General features: G+C 43.4%; 1 protein-coding gene across 3 annotated transcripts in view; it reads right to left on the bottom strand.

Annotated features, from left to right (window-relative positions):
• Positions 1 to 137: 137 nt before the first annotated feature.
• wash1 (WAS protein family homolog 1) overlaps positions 138 to 10,583 on the bottom strand; it is a gene marked incomplete at its 5' end in the record, with an annotated part of 11,839 nt that continues 1,393 nt past the window's right edge. For all 3 annotated transcript variants that reach the window (XM_080762040.1, XM_080762041.1, XM_080762039.1), the window contains 9 exons: positions 138 to 544; positions 2,155 to 2,226; positions 2,964 to 3,116; positions 3,438 to 3,614; positions 3,958 to 4,156; positions 4,249 to 4,384; positions 6,647 to 6,783; positions 8,563 to 8,709; positions 10,012 to 10,123. In XM_080762040.1, coding sequence (XP_080618166.1) covers positions 399 to 544; positions 2,155 to 2,226; positions 2,964 to 3,116; positions 3,438 to 3,614; positions 3,958 to 4,156; positions 4,249 to 4,384; positions 6,647 to 6,783; positions 8,563 to 8,709; positions 10,012 to 10,123 — 1,279 coding nt within the window. In that variant the 3' untranslated portion in view covers positions 138 to 398. The remainder of the gene's footprint in view (positions 545 to 2,154; positions 2,227 to 2,963; positions 3,117 to 3,437; positions 3,615 to 3,957; positions 4,157 to 4,248; positions 4,385 to 6,646; positions 6,784 to 8,562; positions 8,710 to 10,011; positions 10,124 to 10,583) is intronic.

The raw sequence follows: 10,583 nt of genomic DNA, 5'->3' as shown, positions 1-10,583 counted from the left end.
CATTTTAGCAAATACATTACACAATTAGTAGGTTCTATAAACCAATTAAATCAATACCAGTCAAGTTGTTTCAACCATTTCCACTGGCACATACCAATATAAACATTCCATATGCTGTACATGGAAACGTAACCCAATGGTTTCTTGCTCTTGGTTTATTCCAATGAAACAGTTAATGTAACTTTTAACAATAGTTACTAGGTGGACCATTGACACTGCACTTAATGTTCAGTCTAGTGTCAGGATTTTCTGTACATATAAAGTTCATTCAAGGCATCATCTGGCCTGATCTTGCCTATATTTGACCACCAATACAGTCTGCTGGTACTCGACGCAGTGTTCATGATTAATGTATACAGGCTGCTGGATCCCCTTCAGCATCAGAATCGATCAGTGGCTTAAGCTTCCCAGTCTGCCTCATCCTCTGCGATGGGCTGTGGGGCAGGGAGGGGCGGGATGACATCTGACATGCGGGCAAACGCACTGCCGGTGCCGCTGGGCCCTTCAGCCGACTCCCCGCCCGCTGGACTCTTGCCAGAGATACCTGGGAATAGTACAGAGGATGTTCTATTGAAGCCCTGAGGACCCCATTCTACAAATCTTCTAAATCCCAACCGTTTCTAAACTCTGCAACAAAAGTTCGGAAACGTAACTTTTGTCCATTATTTCTCCACTTTAATAATACCAATTTTATTTCATTTTAATCGTTGATTAGTTATCTTTACAACGAGGTATAGATTGTAAGGATCGGGCATTCCTGGAATGAGCAACACAGCTAAACGTGTGTGTAGCGCCCCCCAAAACATTTGCCAAATTAGGAAATGGTTGGTATTCAACCTTTGCTTTGAGTTGCTTAGTGGATTGGATGATTGCACTCTCCCACAGTAATAAGGAAAAAACAACACATATTGGCCATTTTTTACACTTAGCGGGTGGAAGGTCCAAACGCAGCCGCAACACCTCCTCATGCTGGTCACCAACCTACCCACATTTTGCTGTAGGATGGCATCCCATTCCTCAACCAGGTTTTGTTGCAAGTCATCCAACATGGTTCTGTTGGTCACTCGTAGAACGTACAGCACGCTCAAGCAGATCCCACAAGTGTTCAATTGGGTTGAGGTCTGGACTCACGGTATCCTCTCCACTCTCAAATTCTGGAGGTACTCTGTGATGATGCTGGCTCTGTGGCCTGTGTGGGGGCGAGCGTTGTTATCCAGGAGGATGGCGTTAGGTCCCATGGAGATTCTGAAGATGGGGATCGACACTGGCTCCAGAATCTCATCCTGATATCTCACTGCATTGAGATTGCCTTCAATGATGACCCATACCAAGTGTTGTGGCTGCGTATGGATCTTCCACACGCCATCTACCAAGTGTAAAATTGTAAAGTGTAAAAAATAGCCTATGTGTTTTTTTTTCTTATTGCTGTGGGAGAGTGCAATCAACTAAGCAACTCAAAGCAAGGGTGAAAACCAACCATTTGCCATTTTGGCAAATGTTTTGGACGCGCTACACACACGTTTAGCTGTGTTGCTCATTCCACGAACGCCCGATTCTTACAATCTATACCTCGTTATAAAGGTGACTAATCAACGATAAAAATATATAAATTACATACAATTGGTATTATTAGAGTGGAGAAATAATGGACCAAACTTAAGTTTCCAAACTTTTGTTGCTGAGTTTATGTTAGTGGTTCTCAAACCTTTTCATGTCAAGGACCCCCAGAATTATATGTATTTGGCCACAGACCCCCATCTCAAAATATTTTCCAGGGACCGCCAGAAGCAAAAAATTTGAAAGAATATATATTCAAAGATTTGCACACTTTTTCATGATTTTTCTAAAATGGCAGATCTACAAGCTCATAGCGCGGCAAAATAATGGTTAAAGTGGTTAAAAGCTATGGCGACATATGTGTTCCAGGTCTTAATGGATTAAGCATGATAAGAGTAGAGAGTATGTTATCCGCTACGATATATGCACAGTAAGAATATAGATATTATACACTACAGTATATGTATGGAAAGAATGGATGATGTGTCTAGGGTATACTGTACGCATGGTAAGAATAGGATATTATACAGAAAATGTGTAGTTCCCTGACTGAGCAGTATCTGAATACAGTATTCCTATTTTAAAGCGGATGCTCACCTTTCCTACGCATGGCCAGCTTATTGAAGAGATCGGACATAAAGTCTCCACCACTGGCTGCTGCTCCCACCGCTGAGAGAGAGAGAGAGATTGTCACTTGTAAATTAAATAAATAAAACATGCAATCAGGTTGTATAACTCTCCAACTCCTGTTCCCGAGACCTCCTGAGGCCTGTGGCGGTGTGCATTAATTACACAGCTCCTGTTATGTTTAGCTAATTAAGATGTCAGCCCTGGCATGTAACGGCTCTCAGCTCCCCAAAAGTGAAACGTTAGGACGTGACCTGTCCCAGCCCACCAGAAAATATTATGGGGACGGTGTACTGTAAAGTGTTCAGTTGCTGCATTATTAGTATTTATGAAAGACATCATCAGGGAGCTATGGGGCTGTTCTGATGCTGAGCACACTGTGAATCAAAGCAAGGCGTACTGAGATGTGACTTAACAGGCCGAGCCTCTGTGCTTCACAGTAACCAGTGTAGGTGAACGCAAAATAGGACTGTTCAACTCAACGTATCCTGTGTCTGTTTAGCATCAGAATTGTAATCAGATGACAATTCATTGCCAATTGTGGGGTAGAGTAAAGAATTTACAATTATTACCTCACCTCAATTATTACCTCACCCCACCCAAAATAAGTAGCTGTGTCTTATCTGATAAGACACACACAACACATTTGCATCATGTGACATAACAGAACATACATTCACACCAGAGTAAACTAGATAACATACTTGAGGCGGGTGGTGGGTGAAATGAACAGAAATTGTATTTGAGCAGTCGTGCTCAATGCTAGCAAACACCGTCACCTTGCTCCTGTTCCTTCTGCTTCTTCATCTCCAGCTTGCGTACTTTGACATTGCGTAGCTGGGCCTTGCCGCCAGCGTTGCGGATGGAATCCAGCAGGCTGGCACGGCCATCCGACGGCTGGCCGACCTCGTTGGGCGCTCCAGAGACGGATCCTGCGGTTGGGTCAGTCGGGGAGAGTCAGGGTCAAAGAGAGGAGAGGGCGGTGAAGGGTTCTCACCCTTCAAGGACAATTATTGTCAGCCTAGCAGTGTGAATGTGAACATCCAGGCTTGACTTAGGCTAGGCTTGATCTAGGCAAATATATCTCACAGGCAGAGACACAGGTTCCCGGGGTTATATCGACTGTGTGTGTGTGTGTGTGTGTAATGTATGCACACAATCACTCTTTACATTTCGTTAAGGTCAAGTGAATTCTCCTTTTGAATTATGTATGACCGGCATATAGAATGTGTGTGTGTGTGTGTGTGTCATACCTGAGCCTGGCCCTCGGCTGACTTCAGCAGGGCTGGCCGTGGGAGGAGGAGGAGGAGGAGGCGGTGGAGGGGGCACCCCGGGGGAAGTGGTCGTGGGGGTAAAGGTGGGTTCAGGGGGGGGAGGAGGTGGAGGTGGAGGTGGGGGAGGGGGCGGAGCTTCTGCCTGGAAACGAGATCCTAGAATGCACGAATGGAAGAACAGGCGGAGAGTCTATGTCAACGAACAAACCACAAACGAGAAGGAAACCCAAATACAAGTGTGAGTCAGTGAGGCCCCTATTCCACCGGGGTTGAACCAGTTCGTTCTTTTTTCCGGCCTAATGTGAGTGTTTCCACTGAAAATAAATTGGTTCAGAACCTCTTCGTTGGTTCCGAACTGGAACCAAAAAATGGCTGCCGGTTCCGTGAAACAGGTTCCAAGAATCTAGAACAGAAACAGTTCTAGAACCAAAGTTCTTTTGGTGGAAAAGGGGCCTGAGTGAGTGAGTGAATGAGTGAATGAGTGGGTGAGCACGTATACCAGGCCCGTTGCTCTCCTCCCCGGAGAAGGAGGGCAGCTCAGGGATGTTGTGTGTGGTTCCGGAGGGAGCAAAGCCCGGCCCCAGATCAGCACTGTAAGACAGGTCGTCCGCTATGCCCGGCAGGTCAGGCAGGTAGGATGGCACGTCTATCTCTGGCACCTGGCCCAGATCTGGTACGTAAAAGTAGCTCTCCGCCGTCTGTCAGTGGTGCGAGGGTGACCAGTTAAATCATTAAGACCACAAGTTAGCAGACTATTCTGTTCATATAAAATGCAACTAATTAAATTAACCTGTCTCTCCAGCTGTTCTCTCTTTGTGATGGACAAGGGGGCATCAAATGGTTTCTCTGCTTTCTCCGTCTCCAGAGTGTTGTGTGTTTTAGTCACGGCTCCTGCCAGAGGATCCAGGAACACGTACTTCTTATATCTTCAAAAAGGTTAAAATCAAATTAAATTAAATGTAACTCTAAATTAATGTCCTCTAGCATAGGGTTTCAGCTTGAGACCCGGACCAGACTCCATATTTGGGCATGCCTGACAAAGAACTCCATATGCTGTATGGGCATAAAAGGGACACAGACATAATATCTGGGTGGAGCCAGTATATAATATTATAATAATAATATTTTAAGATCATGATTGGTTAGGTGTACGTGTACAAATGTATACAAAAACGTGTCAACTACAAATAATGCTGAAATCAATATAATCAACTTTATACATTTTACAAAGAATATTGCGTTTAGATTTTGATTACTCTCAATAATTCAACATGAAAAAAATGGTTAACATATCAATTTAAAGGTATTTAATTGTGGAACCACCTACATAAATTCTTAAAAATGGTTCGGTAGTGACACATTTTGGGAGAGGAAAGATATTGCAATAAATCATTAAAATACAATATGATAATTGAGTGTGCCTTTAGGGGCAGCGGTGGTCTAAGGGTTAGAGGAGCGCCCTTGTTGCCAAAAGGTTGCCGGTTCGATTCCCCGGACGGGCAGGATAAATCTGGGTGGGGAAGTGATTCAATTCAATTCAATTTTATTATAGTGAGCTCCCATGTTTTAGTGTGTGTGTGTGTGTGTGTGTGTGTGTGTGTGTGTGTCTGTCTGCCTGCGTGTTTCTATGTGCAGGGCGTTGCTGAAAATGAGCACTTGTGCTCAGCTACTACCCTGGGTAAATGTGTCCCTTAGATCTGGTGCACCATGAATATGGCATTTGTATGCTATTTTGGAAAAACCATACAAATTTCACACAATTTCTAACTGAATTTGAACCGATTCGGTAGAATGGCCCATATAAACAATGTGCAACACTTAAATGAAAGAACTCGTTGTTCTACTCTCTATTTCTCAACGCTTTCTCTATCTCTCAACTTTAAACCTCAACATGCTAGAAGGGGTATAATATTTCATTCAATGAAATAAGAGGCTTGTGGTTGGTCGACGTTTTCGACCGGCAGATACGTTTCTGGGCTTGGTCACATTTTACCGTCCAACAGCACTGGCCACACCGCCACAGCACAAGTTAACCCATTAAAACCGGGAAAGCATCGGTGTCATTTCAGATTTTAGCATTGGCTACTCGAAAATAGCAGCTCACAGTCCGTGGCCAAATATAGTATATCAATTTGGGGGTCCTTGACATGAAAATGTTTGAGAACCACTGGTTTAGAAGGCATTTATATAATCTGCCTCAGGTCTTAATTCATGGGCTAAGAACTAGCGTCTGGCGTTAATTAGTGACATCAAAATAGAGCCCTGTGTCTTTGGGGAAGTTCTCAATAAGCCTTTTGGCTTCTAACTTCTCCTGAACAATATTATCATGTATATCTTTCTTCTGTTTATATTTTTTTTACGTCTGAAATATTGCACCTGTGACATCTCCAATTCACCGGTTCATATCAACCGCCATGAGCAAGATAACTTCAGCAATTTCCGTCCGGGCCAATTTGATTTGCATTTTGAATGGTTTTGGCGAATGTAAATGTTTTTATAACAATCATCCTTGTAGTTTGGTGTCAGACCATGCACAGGATCGATGGTGAGGAAACCAGTCACAGACCACGTGAAGGTCACTTTCAAACATCACCTCTGATATACTTGCTGATGCCCAGAGCTTCAGATTACCTCTGTCAGAGAGTGCAATACTTTTGTAATCACGTTTTCCATGTATCAAGTTCAGGTTCGCAATAAGAGGGTGTGGAGCGGGGTAAACAATATCCCAGCTGAACAGGCTAGTGTACTGTACTCTAGCAAAAATAATGCTCTTATTGGAGGCAAATTTTAATCCCAATAAATGGGTTGTGACCTTCGTGATCTGGGAAACACTGCCCTAGATCAGGGGTCCTCAACCTTTTTGGCTGGGGACCCCAGGAATGCTTTGGCCATGTCTCGCAACCCCCATGTCTCGTGACCCCCCCCCCCCTCTCTCCAATACAAATTGATGGCTACAATAACCTTAATAATAGAGAAAATACATCATAAATAAATGAAATAATTAATCGTCAAGGAATGTTTATGGATGTACATAGGATGCAAACTCTTAATTTCAGTTTTCCAATCATTCAGTTGCAATAAATAATAATTTGACGATCCCCCGAGGACTCACAATCAAGACCCACAGGTTGAGAACCCCTGCCCTAGAATGTGTGTGTGTGTGTGTGTACAGTTATGTGTGGACTCACAGGTTCTCAGTAGTGTTAAAGAGCAGCAGAGAGCTGATCGAAGAGATGTTGCGCGGAAGACTGCCCAGTCCCTCCTCCGTCTCATCCTCAGACCTCTTCTTATTGCTCACACACACTGGGAAATACAGCAACTTCTCCTGAGAACAACAAAGGCACATAGACGTGGACACAGTGAGATGAAGACCTATCCCATTTCACCTAACCTGTGTGATTTGTGCAAACCATACAATAAATGACACACACACACACACACACACACACACACACACACACACACACACACACACACACACACACACACACACACACACACACACACACACACACACACACACACACACACACACACACACACACACACACACACACACACACACACACACACACACACACACACACACACACACACACACACACACACACACACACACACACACACACACACACACACACAGGGGGGGGGACCGAGCTGAATAATACCTACCAAACACCAGTGAAAATCGCCCTCTCGTTTTCCTTTTTTTCCTTCTCCAGCACACACTACTAGAACAACACACTTGCCGGGCCGAGCGCACACAGCAGAAAATGTGCTTGTCCCTGTATAGTTTCCTCAGACTCTTAAGAGGAAGACTGTATTTAACCATAAATAATGCAGGAACTTGCTGCTGAGCTGAAGTGTGTGCGCGCACACACACACTCACACACACACACACACACACACACACACACACACTTTCAGTACAGTCATTGTATGAACATCTAGTAGAGCGACGCACAAATGTATGCGTGTGAATGTATTACAATGTAATATGCAACTGATCCACCTAGATGTGACTGTAGTGCAGCCAAAGCTGCTCCCCTGGACAGCGTCTGTGACCGTCATTATTGGCTATTTACCAGGGAACGGATATCTCTATGTGCACAAAACACTGGATCCGTCTGTAACAATGTAACCGTGCGTAGCCATACGAACTATTCCACAATCTCCGAATGCTATATAGTCTGGAACTACACCTCGAAATCTGAGTAATCCGTTTGTCTTTTCTGACTGTAAGAGGAAAAGGACATGGGGAAGAGGCTTCACTTCGCTTTATATTTCAGTCATGATCAGAGCTTCCGTGCTCCAGACTGTATGACGGAAGCATTTGAAAATTGCGAGAGGCAAGAGTCCGGCAATCCGAGACTAGTAACAATGTAACGGATCTGTAGGTTATAACTGAGATTTGCATGTGTCAATGACAATGTTAACATTTTCAAGGTAACTCAAACTTTATAGGGCTGTGACGACCAAATCATCAATAATATATTTTATTAAAGGAAATATTAAAATGGTTAATAATTATTAAATGACACACACACACACACACACACACACACACACACACACATCACACGCGCCAAGTGATAACAATGAAAGTTATTTTTGTAACCACTGCATAAAAACAAAGTTACAGGTGTTCAGGAGAAAGACATGCAATCCATGCATTGATTCTCTGAGACTCTCCAGAGCAGTGGAGATTAAATTCAGGGCAGGCCACAAAATGGCAACAAGTGAAGATATATCTATATCCGATATATTATACCAACACTTTTTTTGCTGGCTCAGCTTTGTACAGATGCCTTGAAAGATACAGGACTGCAATGATTAAACTAAGTATTAGCACAGATTGTCCTACAGTAGCATTTCCCGTTGTTCTGAACACTGTGGCTTGAATCTGGAGATTGGAACCATTGTTGTATAACACAAGTGTTTAAACGTTGAAAATATCTGCAGCCAAAAAAAGTATTTTGATTGGCGTTTAAATTGTGGCATAGCGTAAGTAACAGCAGTTAACGGGTAGCAGTTTGGCTATCACATTACAATAGGCTCTTTTAAAAGTTGCGTGGAATCAAATACTCTTGTGTGTTCGTTGTACCTGCAGTGCCTTGTCATCAAGGGGCCGTAGCTTGTTGTGTATTTTGTAGCGGGGACGAGAGTGTGCAGAGGGGTCTGTGGCCCCACTGAAGATAGAAGAATAGTCTTGAAGCCGATCTGGGGCAGGGTACTTGGCGCTGGAGAACACCTATGCACACAGACACATGACACATGACTATTTGTCAACCCATATTGGTTGCCGTTTCTTGTCTGGACAAAAAACGAATTGTCCATCCATTGCCATTAGAGAAAACGTATTTTTCAGTTGCATCGTATTGATATTCTTTGTATTCAATTCTTATTTTAAACTTAGTGTCAGTACAAAGGAACATCTCAGGTGCAGCATAGTGACTGACTGGGTTGATGTTTCAAAAATGTCAACATAAACAACCAGGGAGGAACAAGGGCAAAACAAGGAAGAAAGAGTCAATCAGTAGTCTCACGTAGCCAGACAACTATTCCACAATCTCCAAATGCTATATAGTCTGGAAATACAGCTCCCAAGAGCCGAGTAACGGAAGCCGTCTCTGCTGCTCTGATATGAGCGGGAGATTCATATTATTTGTGCGCAGATAGTTTAACACAGAAAGGTATCATGGAATTGACACCAACAAAACTAAAGAAGACATAACGCCGAAAACAAACTAGCCATCTCAGCTTCAACAATCGATACGCTGTTTTGCTTTGAGTGGGACTATGTTTTTTTTCACCTCCGCTTTATCGCTTACTCATGGAAAGAGCTTCCATTCTCCAGACTGTATGACGGAAGCATTTGGAAATTGTGAGAGGCAACTCACAATTTGGTCCCTGACTAGTCAGTCAGGGACCAATCAGAACACTGGCAATGGGGTCAATTGCCTCCTCATCCCAATAGATGGGACACATGTAGCAGCACTGTCTTTGAGAGGAAGTGTGTTACCTTGGTGGCCTTCTTTTTTTTGTGAAATATGTTTTTATTGAACAGATTATAAATTGTTACAAACATTATGATATGAAATACTTTTTTTATTTTTATGAAACAAAATGAAAGAAAAAATAAACAAGACAAAAAAGAGAAAGAAAACCCTTAACCCTTCCACCCATACTGCTCAGTGACACTGCATACTAGATGATAGAAAGCTCATGGAAAACATCTGAAAAGAAAATGGCGTACAGTCAACCATATCAATGGTATCCTGTCTATTAATTGTTTCTACTCAGGTAATGGACAAGGGGCAGCCAAACCTTATCAAACTGTCTCTCCCTGTTTCTCAGGAAATACCTTATTCTCTCAAGATGAAGTGTACTAGTCATTTAATTTAACCAGTGCTTAAATGCAGGAGCCTCCACCTTCTTCCAGTGTGTCAAAATTAGTTTTTTCGCTGTAATCAGACCATATGAGAACTTGAGAAGAGTTGTTTCTGTGCTCTCGTCAACATAGGCATGGAGTCTGACAAACCCAGAATCATACCTTGGTGGCCTTCTTACTGCCTTTGATCTTGTCCACCCGTGCCTGAGCTAGTCTGATCCGGTCAGTGACGACATGCAGCTGCCGGCGGTTCTTCTCCACGCTCTCAGACACCCTGGAGACAAAACACACACACACGGGATGCACACGCAGATTAGACACACCAACAAACCGACATGCAGAAACAACGGTCGGACATGCGGTCGGACATGTGCTGCTCCCATGCGTGCGGTTAGGTTAGGGTTTGAGGTAGGTTGTCGGTCTGATGACAGTCGGACCAATAATATGTCTAAACTAAAGCCACACACACACACACACACACACACACACACACACACACACACACAGTCTGAGAGTAGACCATGTGCCTAAATATAACTCCTGCATGCAATGTGTTAGTTAGCCTATGTATGATGTATGAGACATCCATTACATGTCTTGGTAGTCATATTAAGAATCATCTCATGTATAAACCATGATGCACTCTCATACTACAGATTCCTCTGAAGTTGTCGTGTTCTACCGCAGCTTAAATACAGCAAGGTGCGTGACGGGTGTGTGTTAGACACAAACAG

This window comes from Protomyctophum bolini, assembly GCF_963924005.1.
Source record: "Protomyctophum bolini genome assembly, chromosome: 4".
Taxonomy (NCBI): domain Eukaryota; kingdom Metazoa; phylum Chordata; class Actinopteri; order Myctophiformes; family Myctophidae; genus Protomyctophum; species Protomyctophum bolini.
This window is presented reverse-complemented; position numbering and strand designations above follow the sequence as displayed.